The 21,805-nt window shown below is 39.1% G+C and overlaps 1 protein-coding gene across 3 annotated transcripts in view; it reads left to right on the forward strand.

The window, feature by feature from the left end:
• Positions 1-21,805, forward strand: part of LOC124157542 (chloride channel protein 2) — a 226,277-nt gene that overhangs the window by 19,431 nt on the left and 185,041 nt on the right. The window contains exon 1 of one of the 3 annotated variants that reach the window (XM_046532364.1): positions 2,938-3,051. The exons of 1 other annotated variant lie outside the window; for it this stretch is intronic. Coding sequence is in view for 1 of the 2 variants with exons in the window: in XM_046532361.1 (XP_046388317.1) it covers positions 11,236-11,340 (105 nt within the window). In the remaining variant the exon portion in view is untranslated. Of the gene's footprint in view, positions 1-2,937; positions 3,052-10,920; positions 11,341-21,805 lie in introns of those variants that run through there. One more of the 3 variants, XM_046532361.1, reaches the window with a different exon arrangement.

A 21,805-nucleotide genomic window follows, 5' to 3' on the forward strand; every position in this document is an offset into this window, starting at 1 on the left:
AGTTATAGTTATTGCATTCATTACCTCTTATATGTCTGCGTCACGTCTGCGTTAAATTATTTATAAGTTAAGATTTTAGGGTTCTTTTTCATATTTTCTAAAATTGTTGAGTCTCTAGGGTGATATTACCTGGTGATCTTGTTGTACTTCGATGAAGTGATACTCATACATGTTGTTGTACCATGATTGAAGTATCATATCGTTTTGCTTTTTTCAAGATGATAAAAAGTTCTTATGAAATCCTAATTACAACTCAGCAGAAATGAATACTTCCCTCTGCAATTGATCGCATTAATTTCTTCACTTATTATTCCCGTTCGAAGTTTTGGATCGTTAAAAAAATATGTCGAGGGAGTACTGGATATTTTACTTATTTTATGTATCCCAAAGCTGAATTACAGCGCCCGCTGTACATATGTGCCTAACAGCCTCGAAATTCTGAACCATTCAATCGGAGGTTTTCTGTCCTCTCTTTTTTATTTTCCGGCTATCGTGTTCCTCTTCTTGTATTTCACTGTTTTTGTCACCATAGAGCGACAGTGAAATTTCCGTCTGATATCCTATCCCAATTCATGTCAAATAATTTTTCCTCTTCAAACATGTCAAAATCATTTTTCTTCCTCTGTTTCAATTTAAATTTTTTATTTTCTGTATTTTACTTATATCTTGCTTATAAATGACGTATGTGTGTTGTGACATCTTTTTATAATGGTCCGTTTTTGTGGCATTATAGTTGAATTATGACACCTGCTCTCAAGCGAATCCGAAAACCGCAACCATGCTAGTATTTCTGTCTCTGATTTCCAATCGGCTTAGTTTATGAGGTATGTCAATCAGCGTTTTTATTTACATACCTATTTTATGCGTTTAGCGTTCTTAACTTTAAGTTCTTTTACAAATTTAGTATTTACTGCACTTATTTGACGTGTGTAATGTTTTAGTACATGAAATGGGAGGAAATTTGTGCTTGGTTTCAAACTAATCCAATTTTCAGTTTTTAAATATTTTATTTATAAATTTTCAAACAGCTCACAAGTGCGTAAAAAATAATTTAAAAAATTAGCGTTGGCACTCTGTAATGAGATTACGCTTATGAAATTTTTTGTATTCTATTGTAACACGTAAATGTTTTTCACCGGATCAAGGATACTAAAACGAATGCGCACAACCGTTAATTTCATTCTAAAATTTTGCACAGAGAGGAAACTTTTAAATTTTTAAACTTCGGAAATCATCATACAAAAATTGACTATTGATGCCATGATTATAGCCTTAATGATTTGGTTAAGCTGATATGCGTATTTCGAAATTGGTCTGTTACTTTATAACGAGCTGTACCGACAGAAAACGATTGTTTATCATCGGGTTTCAGCGTACCAAAATTTATATATGATTTCGGCCTTTATTATTTGGCTACGCTGAAATAAGTATTTCCAAATTATCCAATTCAAGAAGGAGCTATTTCCCCTCTCTTTCCTCACAAAATTCTCTCCATCTTTCGCTTGTTCTCTCACGGAATTTCAACGCTAGTCCTGCGTGTTATCTCCGTTAAATTTTTTGCACAATTTCCACGGCTCAACGCCCGGCCGCGGTCGGGTCGACGTCTCGGAACGGGACAAAAAATCATGGAAACTTTTTCCTTGAAACAGTTTCTTCGGAGTTATAGGGAAGTGTGAATAGTCATTGTTTTTTGAATGAGGGAAGCTTTTTATGGAAAGCTATGTAATATTATTTCCGTTTCATGTTGTCAGTCATTATCCGGATAGGAATGAGAGCACCTTAGTGAGATGTTTCTGGAATCGAAATAGATTTTTTGAAATTCTGGCAATGTTTCACTTTAGGATTATGTGGCTCAATTACTGAGTGTAGGGCATAATTAGCTGTGGTTAAAAAAAGATTAATTTCCTATGTGTGTACTCCATTGAAACGATTCATGAAATATTTGGGAACAGTTATTATCAAATTTCAAATGAATATTTTTACTAATAATAGGGCATAAAATATAACGAACATCCTTATCTGGATTTCCATGTATACCGAGATGTAGGAAGTTCACTCTGCTAGTTATAGGTACACTAAAATATAGGATTTATCGCGTCTCCACCGTTGAGTTTGTCGGCAGACTCACAAATTCATAGCTTAATTATGATGTTCTACCACAATTCCTCGGAAATTGCTCAATCACTTGTGCAAAATCATTGTGAAGGCCAAATCCTCGTGTTGCATCCAGTATTCTAGCTAACAGAAGGCGTAAAATACGATCCTTTCTCATGGCTCGAGTGACGCAGGTAAGTGTGGGGGGTTGAAAATCTTTTTTCGTTCGGCGTTGAAAAGGATTTATGCCGAGCGAATGTGGGCAATTCTTCAAAGTGTGCGCAGGCCGCCTCCGGCCGAACCGATGACGACCTCCTCGCGTCTTCTCTCATTCCGGGATGGAATGCGCCTCACGTGCGTTTTCAGCGCCCTTCGGTAGCGCAGGTACTCATTAGCATAATCATCAATAACGGTGAAATGAAAATTACCCGGTTAGCGCTCGATGATGTCTCCATGTTTCTGGGTTTCACCGCGTGGATTTTCTTTGTGACGACAGTTTCTCCGGTATTCCAACCAACAGGTCGACCGGAAGACGCCGGTTGGAATACCGGAGAAACTGTCGTCACAAAGAAAATCCACGCGGTGAAACCCAGAAACATGGAGACATCATCTAGACAACGCCGCGGAAAACTGCGCATCAACTTCACGGTTAACGCTCATTTGAATGCTCTCTTGTTTCGCACAGGGGTTGCTAATTGTTAGTCGATTCAACAGATGGAGTGGATGCTTTGTTTTGGTGCCGCTGTAATGATAGCCCAGGGTTGGCACTCGCCTCTATTTTGAAGACGAGCCACTGACCCTGCCGAGATCGCCATCTTATAGACGAGCTCTATCGTGTGCGAATGTGAATCACATTTGATTATTAGTTCGGGGGCTAGTGCGGTGGCGTCTCAATCCCATGGCTTATCTTCGATTATCGGAAGTGATGAGATTCCGACGGGCTGTTTTATATTAACGGTGTGTTTCTGTAGATATTGCTGTGATAAATGCCTTGAGGTTTTCCCCTGTGAATAAGTTGAATAATGCACTCTCGGGTTCTCAACCGGGTTAGAAGTGGCTTCGTTCCTACGTTTCGATAGTAGACTGCTGTCGTCCTCATGGAATGAGTGTCTTGATATTTTTTTGCCGGACATTTACAGCACAGGTCGGTAGATATTGTAAGTTTTATCTACGCACTTTTCATCTCTTGGTGATTAGGGTCCAGGTAAGGCTTAGCTGAATCCAGTGTTGCAGATCATGCTCTTCTACTCCATCCTGATGACTGTTTCTTCCTTTACTAGGCGGTCCAAGTAACCTAAGAACCGCCAAAGAATTTTTCCTTTCTTCTACTGGACTTAATGGCCGTGATGAAGGCTGTGCTCTGCCATCGCTTAGCTATCAGGTTGTCTCAGCCAGGTAAAGCTCTCATGTTCCATGAGTCCTGTCTTAATGGTCCTCGCCGTTTCTCCTACGTTTTTCAAGGCATTCATTCCAATGGCAGTCATTCCAGTCATTTGGCAAGTAGCTTATACCTTGATTACGACAACACAGTCGGCTATCGAAGCGTCAGCATGCAAGACAACCCTTACCCGGTTGTAAGCCCGAGAATATGTCTTACAGAATTGCTATATTTGCTCGGGAAGAATGAAACATTCTTTGTCCACGATTTACTTTGAAACTTTGGCTATCATCTTAAATTTTTTAGGATTAATAGAGTAGACCCCTTGTCAATATTTGCCCATGAGTGAAATTTGGAAAAAAATTCGTCTGTATTACTTCGGGCGTAAAAGTTTTATATTTGAGATACAGGAAAATATTGGGTATAGTCTACCCCTTATATATTGATAAAGTGGCAGTATAAGGCATCTGAGTGTCCATTTTCTATATTTTACTGCGTTAAAAAATTAGATTTTTAAGATAAATATGTCAATAGGGCATAAGGGATAGTATAAAATAAATTTTGGAAAAAAACTTCTGAAGATACAAAACTTGGTAGAGTAAGCTTCATTGCCGAGGTTAGTTGCTCATGGAGAATCGGCCTGAGGAATATGGATAAAAACTTGACCTTTTTTTGGAACCCTGGTTAGGTCCCCATAAATTTTTATGAAGGTCCGCGTAAAGCTAAGTTTCGTGCTGCTGATGGGTCTGTTATAATAAATAATGAATTCATCCTTAATTACCCGCTAGTGATGAGTTTATGTTTACAATGGCCTTTTGCAAAATGATTTTTTCAGTTTCGCCTGTTAAGAGATCAACAATTTAGGTGATAATAAGTAGGGATGTGTGAATAGTACTGTTTGATTTCAAGTCGAGTTGAAAACTACTCGCGAGTATCGAGTCGAATATGGTAGTTTCTGAACCATGCAATGCCACAACGCATGTTCCGGGATATTCTCAATTTTTCAATCCCCTTGTAAATTTTATATTCTGAATGCTTAGCATGATATAAAAAGGAAAATAAAATGAGGGACGTTGATGGTAATTGTGTCAGAATAAGGAGATGAATGTAAAATTTAAGTGTCTTAAACAGTTCCAACTCCAGTAATACTTTGAAATTTGAATTAATATACGTATTCAAACTTCTAGGAAGAGCCCTGAGTAATAACAGCATTTGCACAAATGTAATAAAGATTAAATTCGTAAATAAATCATGTAATATTTGATCCTTCCAAATTCTCATGCAGAAATACCAATTGTTTTATATGCTCAGGCTGCAGTTTTTCACGTCTCCATGTTACAGTATTACTGCCTGCTGAAAATTATCGCTACGCACTTGTGTTACTGGACAAGTAATTTCTAGAAAAATTGCAAGATTTGAGAACCTAGGGAATTTTTATTATAATTATATCAACGATTTTTATGCATCTTGAATCTTCTTGGAATTTAAGTTGACGAAGCGAACGAAATATAGAACATAGCTTAGTTTTGTAGACGAAATTTTTTTTTTCTTAATTTCTCACATCATTTTATCAACCTTAGCGACTATTGTCTTTTAAGTTCAAGAGGGAGAATAAACGCAGCAAAGGAATAAACCAAAGTTAACATCGGACCATGCCTAGTACTCAAAAAGGCTAAAAAATGGCACCACTTGTGATATCGAATACCGGGGAGAAACCGGCATTGTCCGCTAAAACCTTGAAGATACATATTTTTTTAATAGATTTGAACAATTTTTGCGAATTATCTTGACGTTTGAGTGAAGAAAATAGGGTAGGGTGTAGAAATATCGCATAAGAAAGTATGGGCGATGAAGCGGTCCACTCCGATTACTTCGAATGCGCTGCCGGGTCGGAAGACGGTCAGCCGCCGCCGCTGACGAAAAGGTATTCGGCGCCCGCGTCGTGGACTACTATAGTGGTCGACTTCTACAACAAGGTGAAACTCCCGGGCCAAGGCAATAGAACGGCTAAATATTAAAAAAAAACAATATTATTACTTGAGTTTCATGATAGCACACCCTGTCGGGAGATATATGAACTTTAAAACCTCGACAGCTCTGTAAACGATACTACTCGACTAGACTCGACATTCATAATGCTGCTCAAAATAATCGAGTCGAATACAAACTACTTGACTCGAATTTTCGAGTACTCGCACATCCCTACTAATAACTCAAAAACCAAAAACGATAGGTTGAAATTGAAATAAAAGGTAGTTGCACTTTTCCACAATATATTAATGCGTAAGACGCGTTTCGGCTCACCGACCCATTATCTGCAATTAAATTGCAGTAACAACTAGAGTCTTGGGAGTGGGATGGAAGGAGAAAAATTTCCTATCCTTGGTTTTTATGGGTGGGATAATTTTCTCCTTCCACCATACCTTTCACACCACCTTCCACCCCTAACTTCTCTTTTTTGTGAGTGTGCAAGTGTCTATTTATTCTGGAATGGTAAACTTTTTTGGTTAGTCTTGTTAATGATGCAGTGCTGTGAAACATGTCGACTCTGTTAAAATAAAGTTTTATGTGGAAAAGTGCTAAGTACTATTCGTTATTCTTACGTAGGATAGCAGGTTCTAGCTAGAAAACTGTTTTATTCTTCAATGTACGGCCATCCATATGTGTGTACACAAGTATCCATGCAATTTGGGAGCGACAAAAATGCGCATGGCAACCTTTCTTTGATAGAATATAGCAAAAAATACTCTTTTCCCTTTTTTTATTGATTTTGACCCTTAATTTTATATTTCATTGTTTGTAGGAAGCAACAAAATGATTCATATTGAAATCTGAGTCGAGTAACTAGACACTAAGGTTGATTTTATATGGAATGACCCTACAGCTTTGTTTTACATTTTGGTTTATAATACTCCCTATTTCATACAACCCTACGGTTGATCTAAGGTTAATTTAGATGATTTATTATTAGAGAATTTACAATAAATATAGAAAACTAGGTAATCTTCCTTTTAATTAATGATTTCTTTTGCATAAATTGATGCTTCAAGCGAACGTTCTGTTCCCATCATACCTATATTTAATTATTATTGATAAATTTATGAGCATATACTATTCAATTGAAAATGAAATCGACATCGCAGTTTCTATGAACGGCTTCAGACAGGAATACTACAGTAGCGACGAGTTACTCTGCGAGATACGATTGGCTCAAGGTAATATTTCCCACTCAAATCTTTCCTCAAGACTCGCGAAGCGGCCGAGATGTGACGGATTATTGCGTTGCTTGTAGGTTTGAGGTAGGGGCAGTCCAGGTTTAGGGAAGATCGTTTGATGGAATGTAAATAGCATAATTAAATCTGTAATTAATCTAGTGAAAGGGCTATAATACCATTTTATGAAATTACATCCTTATGAGTGAAATCACATTTATTAATTCCACGTAAAAATACTGGGTGGAGAAAAATTGTGTCCCAAATGTTAACTCTGGAAAGCCGATGCCAGTAGGAACCAAAATTACTTATGATGTTTTGATTGATAACGCACCCATTTTTAAACCACAGAAGCTTTGAGCCAAGCGCTCCGATTGGCCGCGAGTTTGCTCTGTTGACGGATGCTCTGGATAACTCATGATTTCGAATGCTTTGCCTGCCGGAGACCGCGATGTATCCAAGGCATCCGGCAGCGAGGAAAACTTTCGGCCAATCGAAGCGCTTGGCTCAAAGTTTCTGTAATTTGAAAATTCCGCTTTTTCGACCTTAACATCGTCAGTAACTTTGGTTCATACTGATTTCAACTATCAACGGTTAAAATTTTGTGACGCAGTTTTACTCCACCCTGAATATAGGTACACCTATGGGATTCCCTAAAGCCTCATCCGTGAGATGGTATGATATAGTATTTGAAGGAGACAACCGACAATTAAGGTCATTCACGCCTTAGGGAAAGGAGGATGGGAAGAAACTCGGCATCGGCATTACCCTGCTCTTAATGAAGCACGCGAAGAGGACCACGGCTTAACGTCTCTTCCGACGGACGTAGTGCTGTTCTTGGAGTGCTCTCCACATAGAACTGAAGTCGGGATGGAGCATTCTCCAAACATCTGCGCCACCGCCGGGACTTGATCCCGGGCTCACGGGATGTGAACCCAACACACTAGCAACCACACTAATCCGCACCTCTCTATGAGAATTTGACTTTACCTTCTCGACCACGGCAGCTATCCTTAAAGAAATGTTTCTTCAATTTTTTTCCACTTGAATGGGCATTAATACTTTGGAATTAGGTATGTACAATGCACGCTACTCTGGGTCTCTTTCCTATCGCCCTACAGATTTTAACGCAAGTCTTGAGGGGGTAATAATCCACTGCGCAAACCGTACATGTAAACTTCTCAAGGTATTTGCCAATCACTGCCTCGCCGCTACATTTGTGTAAAGCTACTTTTATTGATCTGTCATTGAGACGTACTCTATCTATAGCTTTTTAGGTATATAATACCAAAAGATAGCTTCCTTAAGCTACAGGGCATATGCAGAGACGCAATATCTGGTGGCGTACGTGATGTTTTAATTTCTTGAGGATGACTGCTCATCTCACAGTATTTTCAATGTCAGACTGCACCTCTTGAAAAATACTTTGACGTTCCAATATTAATTCCTTAGGTCGTTTCTTAGGGTGAGTCCTTATGTCGTCCCAAGAGGAAAAACGCAATAGAAATATTCTCTTGTTGCCCTCTTAAAAATCCAAATTTTTTTCAATCTAATTGTTAGAAGTTATCCGCCCAGAAGAATACGAATTTGCCCTTATGGCAGGGAAAATTTATCTTTCAGTTGTGTTAATCCGAAAATATGGGATATTTACTTGCATGTCATTGCAAGTGGCTATCTACAACTATTATGCTCGGTGTCATTGCATTTTATGTCTTGAGATTTTCTTACTGATAAATATATATCGTAAACAGCTTTAACCTGATTGTTTTGAATCAAATCTCTGGTGAATAAGTGGATAATGGTGTAGATAAGATTGATTGTTTCAGTAGGCAAATTGTCGGAAAATTTCCTCTTCGGATTTCCTTTCTCTTTACGCTCTTAGGCAATATTGCTCTCCTTACTGTATTGATGGATGAAAGCATTCGGTAACTTTATGAGATGTTTCTACTTCATGCGGCACTTTAGAGGGTTTTGTCCAGCTCTTATAGCTTCATTTAGGCCAAATTGGACTAAAACAGTTTATATTTGCGGTGTAACAAAGGAAATGAGAGCTCCTGTTGAAGTTGGGATTGATGTCTACTCTTAGTTGATGAATGAAATTTCAAAAGTACGGATACTAACTCTTCGTCACTCCTCTCTGAATTCAGGAGAAAAATCCTTATATTTCTTTTACCTCTCTTTTTAAATGGGTGTATGACATAGTAACTAGCTTTCTACTGCTATTTGCTGATTTGTTTATGATTATATTTCACAGCAAATTTAACCAGTCAATGAAAGGTTTAGTTCGACTCTGCATGGTGTGAAAATGCCAAATAGAACCACCTTTTCATGTTTAATCCTTTGTACTCTGACCTAAGTACTCGAATAATACTCTGTAATCTAAGTATTTCGAAAATTTCTTGAACCTATGTTAGTATTTATTGTTTAGGTAGAAGGGCTTTTTGGAAAAAATTTCTCAAACTTACAAATGATTAGAATTCAATTCACGTTAATCACCCGTTTTGGCTTCTTTAAAATGTATCACACAGCCATAAAATCACTGCTGCGTTGTCTTTAATTATTCATTTCCATATCCATATTTATTGAGGCGGTTTATTTTTTCTCTCATTTGTGTTTGGACAAAGTATTCTTACATGCGACAGTTGATATCTGTAGGCTGTATTAATGATTATAGCATCCATTAGCGTATCTTCAATTCAAAACGAAGTCATGGTAAGCGCTGGTCGAGTCAAGAGTGGTGCCATTTTCATCCCAATACCGAAAACTCACTTTGAATGTGGTGTAGGATGTATTTCTTCATGCGCGACGCGCCTTGTATCCGTTTTTTTTCTCGTAACGATCTTTGTATTGTATTTTTGAAACAAACGATTTCCTCACTAAGAAAGTCATAATTTTTCGTAGTTTTATATAGTAGTGTATATATTCGTAGTTTTAAATACAATTTCCAAAGAATGTATAAAGGAGATCGCAGTCGATAGCGGTCAATAAGAAGAATATATTGCAAAAATAAAAAAAATAAAATGCACCAAACTCCTTAAAAATTTTGGATGATTGTCCTTGATGTAAAACGGAATGGTCAGAGTCTCAGTGCAGCTGTAGTTGCACTTAGACTCATCCATTGCTTACATGTTAACTTCCTTGCCTCCATCTTTCCATCCACCGAGTCGTTTGCTGCATTATTTTCTTAGTCCCTGGTGCTCACTGAAATTTTATTGTTGTTCTCATTCTTTCCTATCGCTAAGTTTTATTGTTAACTTGATTTTTATTGAATTTTAATACTATTTTCATATTCACTTTGGAGATCCGTTAAAAGGTAATGTTCTAAGATGTTTGGTATTAAAAAAATAATTATCATAAAAGGGCTTAATTTATTAGTAAAATCTGCCGGCAGAAACATGAGATTGTTATTAAAAAATATTGCAATCACTTTTTTCATTCCTTTTTGTGTTGGAGGCCGCGTAAGAAAATTAACGCAAATTCAGCCTTATGTCATCCAAAATTCTTAATGGTAGTTACCAGTGAGCATGCTGAACTATGGGATTGTACCGAAGTAGCTATTGAGCTAGATGAGCGAATTAATATAATCGGTTTGTATTTCCTTACTTCCACCCTTATGACAATATCGAGGTCTAATTGTTCGTTTTTAATTCGTTGGGTGAAGTTTTCAGCTTATAAATGATTGAAAATAATTAATTTTTACCTCGAAGAAATAGAACATCGATTTAGGTATTTTAAAAGTGTTTACCTGGCACTCTTCATGCGAAAATTTCTGGTTTTACACAATTAGGCGTTTCTCTAGTTATGACACCATTAGCATAAATGAATATGCAAATCGAGAGAAGTCCACTTCATTTTCGCACGCGCTCACTATCTCGTCGATTAATTGGTCAATTATGCTATGCGGAGTCCTCTTGTATGCAGCAGCTCTGGCGATGTTGCGGTGCAGTTTTTGTGAAAAGGCGAGAATCTTGGCAAATCGCATCCAGAGGCGTCACCTGCCAGTCCGAGAAATTATTTATCTCCTAAATTTTGATGGACTGCTCGATGCCTACTGCGGAAGTTTCTTGGGCAAGCGACAGCGAGATGCCGTGATTGGGCCGTATATTAGGTGGTGATATGCTACCATTGGTGATTTTTTCGACGATAGTCCGAGTATGTGGGAGATATCATTGTTTCGCGGATAATAGCTTGCGGGGACAAAGAGACTCCGTAATTTATCCTCCATTGAAATCAGCTCCCCTCTCACACCTATGATTTTTTTCGTCCTGCACACTCCTTCACGGAGATCTCGAACTGGGTTTATCAAGTCAGTCCTTTGTCACAGATTTATTAATCGTTCGAATCGAGCGAATGGTGTCCCCAGCCGTGAGGTGTACAATAGTGGTGTAAGTAATGGAAGATTCCGCGCACCATTTGAACAGCGTGCATTGTTGGGTACTTAAAAATAGTTCAAAGTAGTCGGGATGCAATGATACGTTTAGCGTCGTAGTGTGTTGGCACCAGTTTTGTTGATCGGGACCGCCCAACCTTTGCCAGTGATCCGATCTAAAGATGGCTACGCGAAGGAGATACGTCCATCCCGGCGATGATATCCGGTTTTTTGAACTGAATATGGAGGACCAGTCTCCATACTTCCTCAGCGCCAAGGGCTGGAAGGTAACGATACTCCACGGCTTCCATCTTCTCACCCAAATTCTTCTTCTAATCCCTCCTGCGTTTTGTCCGTGTGCGGTGGTGTTTTGTGTGCTGGTGCATGTGATCCTGTCCGACCGGCGCGCGCGAGCGTCAATTTTTTCGCTGCGTTGCAAATGTTTTCGTTGTTGCCAAATTTAGAAAATTGTTTACGGCTGTCAAAATCATTGCTCGTGTTCTTCCATCAAATGACACAAACGGTATGATTCGTTGTTTTTTATTTACTCTGACTCGCCGAATTTATATCTTCTCAAATCGTCTTTTCTTTCTCCATGATGGACCTTTCTCCATTTGTCAAAATCCAAGTCAGTTTACATGTTTTTGGAGAGCTCTGCACCCGTTTCTGTGTCCATGTCAAATGGCTCTTTTGAAACATTTCGACGTATTTTACTTAGCTTTTTTGCTTCTTCCTTTGTTTCGTTTTTCCTCGTGGTGGCCTCTATAGCGTAGTTAAGAGAAACCTAGAATCCTAGTTGGTTTCCAGTCGCGATTTCTACATTCCAGAATTTCCCATCCGATCGCTTGATAACCGAGGAATCTGTATGCAGGAGTTTCCGGATGACCTTCTGGGCGACAGCTAGTTATGTCCTCAGCGTTTCCGGTCCGAAGGGAGCGAATTAGGTTAGCTGGCGGCCTGGGCGGCCGGGGAGGATCTCCCGCAGGTAGCGGGGGACTTCGGCGGAGCTCCTCTGGCGCACCGGACCGGGGTGCGAGCCTTGGGCGAATCTGTGAGGCGCCACGTGACTGCTCCGCGGGAAGGAGGAGGGTCTGGCAAGTGCTCCTTGGAATAACTCCGTCGGTTCCTTTGGCCGATTGATTTCGACGCCGCGAGATGCCTCCCCCTTCGGCTCTTCTCCAATTGGGGAGGAAGTTCATCTGTCTCGTCTCCCCTTCGATTCCTGGGGACGGTTCCAGGTGATGCGCGCGAGAGTTTGTGTATGTGCGTGCGTCCGCGTGCTTTGCTCTCGTTTGATGATTTGCTCTGGGAATGGTGCTGTGACATTTCTCTCTCTCCCTGGTGTATTTAGGTCTCTTGCGGGATATGATATAGTACAGGAAGATAATTAAAAAATCATCATCATATATGTAGGTTGTATGGTATTTGGAGGATGCGACCAACAGCTTAGGTCATTTGCGCCATGTGGGAAGGGAATGGATGGGAGAAAGGGTGGAGAGAAACCTGATGTCGGTAATAGCGTGCTCTTAACGAAAGGCGCCCAGGGGACCACGGGTTAACGTCCTATCCGACGGACGGAGTATTGCGGTTGAGATGTCCTCTACAAAGTGGCGCCGACTCCATGGGGCCTGAGGGGGCCCGAGCCCCCTCCAAAATTCGTTATGAGTATGAGGAAAAATGTGACAGGCTTGTAGATTTTCCCCGGAGTATCCAGGTATCGAGATTCGAGTTATCAGGTTTCTAATGTTGATCACATGACTCTTCTAAAATGCTTAAAAAACTTGAAACTCACTACTTATAAAATTTCCCGGGCAAGATCCCCGGTTTGGGCCCCCTCAAATATTTTTTTGTAAGTTGGCGTCCCTGACTCCACACAACTTTTAAGCAGGGATCGGGCAGACTCTGAAAATTCTCTGCCACCGCAAGGATATGAACCCGAGTCCACGGGGTTGGTTACCAACAGTCGAGCCACCACACCAACCTGATCCCCATCATCAAGTTTTCAATCAAGTTAATGCTATGGTATTATTGAGTAGGTGACTTACATCTCAGGTCAGGGTAGTGAAGGAAGTTTAGAGAAAAATCCGGCGTCGGCGTTAACCTTGTGTTAAATATAGTAACCAATGGGATCACGGCTTATCTTTACATCCTAAGGACGAAGTGCTACATTTGAAGTGCCCTCCACAAAGTTCTCAAGCAGAGATGAGGTATTCTTTAGAAAATCTCCGCCGCTGCTGGGATTTGACCCCAGATATACGGGGTGGAAAGCCTGCATTCTGGTCACCTCGCCAACTCGATCCCCATCTAGTGAATAATAATTATGTCAAATGAGTATGATAGATAGTATTACACTTCGTTATTTTCTACCTACCTGTTTCAGCTCCTTAGTTGCATTATTTAAATACCGAAAATTGGGTTTGGGGTGTATTTTTAAACCTTACATTGTTTGTTCCTCTGAGAATGGCTGTTATATGTCTAAGCCGGTAGTGGAATTATGAATGAATTATGAATTTGGTGTACGTTATATGCCAGTTTTAATATTTATTTCGCTATTGAGCTGGAGAAAAATAAGGTCTAAGTTGTTTATGTAGGGATATCAAGTCTACTAACCCGTATATATTTATACGTATGACGCCCGGACGTCGATCCTGTGGGAGACTCGTCCCCCTTGTATTTGATGCGTGAAATATGTCCACCAGAGAATTTAATGAGGTTATTATGAAGGTATTCCATACCCCTCAGACCTCCCGGAAGACCGTTCCGATGATATCACGCATATTTTCTCACTGTTGGTATGGTATTTGGAGGAGGCGACCGTCAGCTGTGGTCATTTGCGCCATGAGGGAAGGGTATGGAAGGAAGGGTGGTGAGAAACCCGGCGTCTGCATTAGCCTGCTCTTAAAGAAAGGCGCCAAGGGGACCACGGCCTAATGTCCTATCCGAAGGACGGAGTGTTTCGCTTGAAATGTCCTCCACACAACACAAGCAGGGATCGGGCAGTATCTGAAAATTCTCTGCTACTGCCGGGATTTGAACCCGAGCCCGCCGGTTTCTAACTATTCCCACCGTTAGTTATATGTAGGGGAATCGTACTGTTTTACTTGGAGGGATTAAGTCCTTATTCGTCGTCATAAAGAGCATATAATCGCAATTAACCCTTGCCTAACTTTGTAACCTTTCGCGAAATTTAATTTATAGTGAATTAGTGAACTAGTCTTTTGCTGTAAATGTAGTTTTCTTATCTGTACTGGGCTATGTGTTCCATTGTAGCCAAAATTAGAGGCCCGAAATGTAACATTAACATTAATATTTCCTGTATTTCTACGGAGTTTAAATGGAAGCGGCATTTATGACACGAGCATCATTCCCTCGGTCCATCTCACCTGACTGGCGACCGGTAAAATGTTAGGAGGCAAGGGAATTTTACGTGAGTAATATGTGTAAAATGATCGATGTTGGGACTCAATATGTCATCCTCGAAGAATATATTGAAAATACTTACGTGTGTTCACAATTATCGTAAAATATAAGCATAATACCCGTCATCTGAACACGAGTGGCTAATGGTCTAAAGAGATCATCAATATCGTATAAATCCACCGCAAAAGCATAAAATCGTTTTTGACCACTGTAGAGCTTGATTTGTGAAATACAGCATGGTGAAATTAAGAAATGTTGAATCTCACTACGGAAGATAATTTGCGAATTTCTGGAATTTCTCCATATTAGGTTACTCCATTGTGGTGTTCACTGGGTGTTGGAGCTTGCTCGACTTCTGAGTAGTGATTGCATATGATAGGAAAAACGTATTTTTTTAACTTTGCTATTATGTGGTCGTAATGTGCATTTTTATCTCTTCCATTGGGCATCTCTCTCTTATTGAATTCGAACTATCTCGTAGTCACTAACTCAATGGGTCAACACGTAGGTTGGTTTCTTTGGGTGAGGTTAGATCTCACCTCGGAATTAGCCGCGAGTGTTACATTCGCATATGCAGGGTTGTGGACACTTTTTCTTACCCCTAGATGATTTTGAAGAGGGTTTTAGAGGGCTTTACCCTAATTTTGAGGGTCCATTAAGTGTGAAAAGAAAACCGGAGGATAGTTAAAAGTTGTGGTGAAAATTTCGTCTGTTTAAGTCTTTCTCCCTCAGTTTTGTGGTTTGCACGACCCTATTCGATAGGTGACTTGTATTTCAGTATTTCTGTTTTGGAAAGGGATTCTAGAATGGGTATAATGACAATCTGGCGTATGAAAGTGTCCGATGATTATTGAATAATCGTATTAATGTGGATTCCTTAATAAAATATGTGAGCGTTCATAGCCATTATTAGAAGTAATCAAACACAGAAAAGCGCAGGCATTGCTCTCACTTTTGGTATTAACTGGAAATCCATCTCAACAATAATTCTATTCTCTCCAAAAACATTTAAAAATCTCCTTGACCTCCAGCATCGTCCTGATTGAGCATATTCGTAATGAAACATTCGTACTTTCTATCGCTTATTTTTCTTTTGAATTATAGTAATGGTATTCCCAACGTAAAAGTCCTTGTTCGGGTTATTAACCGTCTATCAGCCTTACATAAAGTATACTTTCAGAAATTTCCGGCTTCCTATACAAAAGTTTTCTTCTTAACTTGGTGAATAGGATATGCTTTCTTAGCCTCGTGATTAATGCCCATCAAACACTTTCGGACATTTGGAATAACGAGCCGGCAAAACGGTTGAAATAATTATCTAATCGGTACTTCAATTTTTGATCCAATATTTTAGGAATACCGTTGATATGAAAGGTATTATGTTAACCATTTATTGTACACAAACCACCACGAAGGGCAATTTTTCATGCTTCCGACATAATGTATTTCTTCGCCTACACTTGTGTGTAAGCTTTGGTTGTATGTTTATTCAAAGCAAATAAATCTTATTTAATTAAATTTATTTCAGGATCCGTTACTAAAAATTAAATTAGTTTTTGAAGACATCAGAGTTCAGAACATCATTTAGAATTTGTCGGTGTTGACTAGGTATTGTATTTTTTATTTCCGGCTATATCGAATGATAAAAAATCAGTGTTTATTACTGGCTTCTAAAAAATCGTGATTTATAAATCATTAGCGGCTTATTCCGTGCTTGAAGATCTGTGGAACATATTTGGTGCTTTTTCGGAAATATTTTGTGCTTACTTTTGGAGGATTAGGAACATATTATGAAGCTATACTCTACAGTGAAGGAGTATTTAGCAGTGACGTCATGGTGAAATTGGCAGCGCCGGAACGCAATATCCTTAACTTTTTTAGAAGTGAAATATTACTCTGTATTTTTTTGTATTGCAAATTATTATTGATATTTTTTACAAAATGTTTTGTTATGGTTTCGAATGTCTTTATTAGCAATTTTTAGGCAATAAAATTAATAAAATTATAATTTTTCTATAATGTCGATTGTTAACCAGTGCCGGAACGGCGCGGGCATTCCGGTACCATCACACCACTTGTATTTAGGTTTTTAATTTGCATGAGGCCATTGCTTTAAATATTGAACACCTTAGGTACGCTTTTTATGTGTTCTAACCCCTTTGAGATGGGGTATTAGTGATTGATTGAAGGAGAATTGCTATAAAGCGTGAATTATAATCGGTCGGGTCGGTACTTGCAGTCAGAAGTTGGGAATAGGCTTTAACTGCATATTATTCGGAGGTGGTAGATTCTCCATGTAACTCTGAAGCTCTGATTTGCTAAAAGTTCTTGCATAGTAGCGCATTTCAGCTGCAAAAGAGAGTTTCATTTTTTCTATTACACCGCTCGCAACTCTTTGGCTCACTAGAGTATTGCGCGCTCTTTTGCTCGAGCGCGAAAGCCCTTTCATGGAAGACGACGAAGGTTATAGTGCGTTTTAATTTGAGTCCCTGCCGTACGGTCTTTAAGTTTCGCACCCATTTCGTGATGAAGGCTCTTAGCTAGAGGTTATTAGCAACTCGAGTCTAATTTCTCACGTTTTAGCATCATATTGCTCGCAACACATCTAACTATCACACCTTATATTTAGGTCAAACAGGTGGAGCAGTTTTCTCTCCATGATCGGCTGATTCAGTTGCAAATAAGGGGAAAATATTTATCGTTAATGATTGATTTTGACAGAAATTACTCTTATATTAGTATCAGGTCACAAAATTTATATACCAAGCTATTACTTTAAAATTAGTACTTTACTATTAGTACGAAAGGTGTGTTCAGTGTTACGTGGTGTGAATTATGGAAATATAGGAGAGATGACAACTCTCAATAGTTCAGTTTTTAGACAAAAAAATTTAAAATTTGCAGGTTTCGGTTCTAAAAATTAAATGAGTACCACGTTAAGGGTTAACCTGTTGACATATGCGATGAATGTGATGATATTGGGGCTGAAAAATGAGTACATTTTTTCGGTTTAGAAATTGTCGAATAATTTGCTTAAATATATTCTGTTGATGAACTTGTTTGAAATGTATTTTTGATTTTTAAGTTAAAAAAATATTTTGACAAAGGGTTTATAAATCGTTCTCTATAATTGATTTTGTAACTGTAATTTTAAGTGCGATTATAACTGATTTTGTGGAAGTATATTCACTGGGTTATCATAGCACTAAAGTAACTGCTTGAATTGATCCTTATGTGTCCTTAAGGGCCTGATGTCCTTCTGTCTTCCAATAGCCATGTGATTGAAATGAAGGGCCGTGTATTTGACCTGACTTCACGTTTTGAGGGAACTGTTCATGTCGAAATCGTGAAAGCTGTAACGTTTAGAAATTAATTTAAAATAATCATTATCGCTACATCTCGCTTCTCTATCGCACTCCCTCCTCTCTTTTGGAGAAATGTTGGTATTCTTATTAATCATTTGCATTGAAAATCAATTACGAAATCGTAAAGTTATTATTATTTTTTCGTGAAATAAAGCGAAAATCTATTGTAGGTGTGAATGGAAATTGGATTTATTGATACCACTTGAAGGCTATGCAAACGCCGGTTTTCTCCCTCACTCTTCCCTCCCTATCCATCCCTAATAACGCATAAGACTCATGCTATCGGTTGGCTGCCTCCTACATATACCATGCCATACGAGACAAGTCCAGCTTCGAATAGGGTGGTTTCCTATTTTTTTTAACTGCCTAAATCGAAAGATTATTACTCCTGGAGTACGTATTTCACGCTTTTAGATTTTTAAATGACGATGTCTATTTTTCGCTACTAATTGAAAAGTGAAAATTTGCGAGCGCGCGAAAACTCGACGGCTAATTATGAATGCTGGTAAAAGCGCGTGTGACGTCATTCTGGTTCCGTGTGATGCCATCTTGGTGCGAGGCTATGAAAGCCGATACGATGCAGGCTGCTAGCAGGTAGCGCTTGGCTTAAAGAAGGATTATTAATACCCTATCAAACTACGGAAACTTTCCGACCATAGGCAATTTTAATGGGTGATTATTAAGAAATGTTTTTTTTTGCCAAAAGAAATTTTTTGTGCCACATGCATGCATTGGCAATCTCAAACTATGTAAAACTCCTGACTACTCGTATAGAATCTAGGTCCCTGTGACGTCACGTGGAGTGGCATCGCATGAGCGCGTATCTGGCCTTTTTCAAATGAGGTTAAAATTGACCATTAACATTCGTCGAAACTTAGATTTCTAAAACCAAATAATTTGTATATTGTGAATACACTAATGTTGGGTAACGAATCGAAATCAATGCCTTTCGTTTTCTTTGATGAAGGAAACTACCCTATTGGTGGCCGCTGAAGTTTATGTCGAATTGAGAAATAAGTCGTCTATGAGCACATCAAGTGGCGAATGCAGTAATTTGCAGAGGGTGACCCCTCCCTCACGCCCACTACTAGTGATAACTAAGGTACGATTGTCATCAATGAGCCGATGGACACCTCATTCTCTACCAATGCGCACGCAACTCACGACCACGCGCCGCCCGTGCAGACTCGCTTGCTCTTGGCACGCGGTTGCGTGGGCTATCCGCATCACTGCTCTGCTCCGCCGACTGAAAGCTCGCGTTCAAACCGTCTCGATATGTCCCACTTCTGCCATGGAAAGGTGCGCCTTCGTCCCGGCTATTTGTTATTTCGAAAGGGCATCCATTATGCGGAGGTTGGTTTGACTTACCTCTTAGCATACCTGCCATTCCTTTTTTCTCCTGCTCTCTCTGTCTTTCTCTTTTGTTTTCCAAGAGGGTAATTTCACGTTCAAATCCCATAATTCACAGTTTTCCGTAATAATTACTGAATTGTGGAAGGTTCTCTGTTTTCAACTCGTTTGACGGCTTCAAGTTATTTGCTAATTACAAAGGGAGGTTGAAGAAGAACACATGGTGACATAATTGCACGATTTTTATACCGTTTATATCCGTGTTTAGGTTTTCCCGGCGTCAAATCTGACTTTAAGAAGATACGTGGTGCTAAAGCGTATGATTATTTTGATGTAATAATTTAATGTAATAACTGCTGATTCGCTAGACCGCTGCGCTTGAGTTCTTGAAAAGTACGTGGGGTAGTTAACTGCACGTTGCTGTTCCCGCAGCCTTAGAAGATATTAGTGTATTGCATATACATGTGTATATAAGTTGAATTATCGGAAGGTTTTTTTCAGAGTAAACGCTTTTTAGTAAAGAATAAGGTTGTTTTGGAGTTTTACGCCCTCTGCTCTTTGCGCCTCATCTGAAGTACTTAACTCATTCCATTTTTTTAATATCACCTTGTAACTGTCCGCGTCTCGCCATCCATATATTATCTATAAGCCTTACTCTCAGTGATTCTAAATGGGTGTGTTGCAAGGAGCTTTGGAACTCAAACCGTCTGAAAAAGTGACGGATTTTATTTTTTATTTAATGAAGTGGCTTGAATTGTGGTAATTTTTTAGTGTCTGTTATGTTTAAATAAGAATTCGAATTCTTGTGCATTATCTGTCCATTATAAAATGCACAGTCCATATTTTGTCGCTTCTTTCAGACATAGTCTATATTGTGCGGTTTCAAAATAATTTCATTTATGCCAAAATGATATTCGTTATGCCTTGCCCACGATGCAGAAGGACTCGTCCTGAGAGGTTATTTTGTATTCTACTCTCACACGGTGCCTGGTCGATTTTATTTTTTGTTTTTGATGATTTTTAATTTTTTTGTTTCTGGGGTTATCTTTATCTATAATAGATCCATGATATCCTCACCTCTCGAGGCTCTAACACTTTCATGCACACTGTGGGTAACCGGTATACCCATACCACTGGCTCCCACGCACCCTTTTCCTTCGTTGCGAATATTCCCGCCATCAGTTGGAAGTGTGGCTCCTAGTTTTCGAAAATATTTCTGTTCACGCGGCAGGATTTATAGAGTAGCATGCAGCCAATTGACCGGTGGAGAATTATTTCCGCACTGTGGGTTAGCGTTCAAAATTTGGGGTTTTATCATTATTATTATCATCATTACATTGTTATAAGTAAGTCCATTGGCCTGGTGGTAATATGAACATACGATGGAAAAATAAATTGAAAACGTCATAACGAAACCCTTGGTTCCTAACTCTTCAACCACGTTTTAAAAATATGTAAATTTTTTGGGTGGGGCTCAAATAGTTTTGCTGGTAGGTCGTTCCAGTCCCTCATGGTCCTATTCGTCCTATTCAAGAAGGAGAACTGCTTTGAATTTGTCCTTTGTGATCGGCACTTTATGTTGAACTGGTGATAATTTTTTCCAACAAAGCGTCCTTTCCTTTTGTAGCGTCCTTCTCAAACTCTTTCCATGCTTTTTCCCCACTTATTATTTTAAACATACCACATAGCATGCTCCTTTTCCTCCTCTCTTTTAAACTCTCCCACCCCAGAACTCTTGAGCATTTCTGAAACGCTCTCCGTTTTCTTGTGCTTTCCCAACACATACCTAGCAGCTTTTCTCTGCACCTTCTCCAAGTTCGTTACCTCTCCTTTATAATGTGGGTCCCAAACAAGAGATGCGTACTCTAAGGCTGATCTTACTAGAGTTGAAAGGCTATTTATTTAGTGGCCCTGGTGCTTCCTCTGAGATTTCTCATTACCCAGTGCAGAATTTTAAACGATTTTTTGGTCGTTGTTCGACGTTTAAACCCCATCCTAAATTTTTAGTTAAATGGACTCCTAAATATTTAAAGCAGCCGATTTTGGAATTAAACTACCTATTCTAATTATAAAATTCATAATTTCTATTTCCGCTCTTTTTTCTGTTACTGAAGTTTACATATTCGCATTTATTTCCATCCCGTTTCTCGATACCCAATTCATTAATTTGTTTACGTCATCCTGAAGAGCTTCCTGATCAGTTTGATTTTTATATTTCCTATAAATAATGCAGTAATCCGCAAATAGCCTTACATTGGAATTTATTTTTTTCCGGGAGGTCATTTAAGTAAACTAAAAACAATAAATGCCCTAAGACCCTTCCTTGAGGAACACCCGACGTTACCCTCACTGTACTTGAGTATTCATCCCCTCCTTTAACTCTTTGCGTCCTGCCCTTGAGGAATTCATCGATCCACAAAATTCTTCCATCCAAAAAAACTCTTCCATCTATTTCCATTGGCAAGTGCCTCATCTAAAGCATAAGCCGTTCGTGATGAAATTTATCAAAGGCCTTAGAAAGATCGACTATTACCGCGTCTAATTCTTTTCCCGCATTTATAGAGTCGGCAATTTCATGACAAAATCCTAACAGTTGGGTTTCAGGTGAGTGGACTTT

This window comes from Ischnura elegans, chromosome 4 (assembly GCF_921293095.1).
Source record: "Ischnura elegans chromosome 4, ioIscEleg1.1, whole genome shotgun sequence".
Lineage (NCBI taxonomy): Eukaryota > Metazoa > Arthropoda > Insecta > Odonata > Coenagrionidae > Ischnura > Ischnura elegans.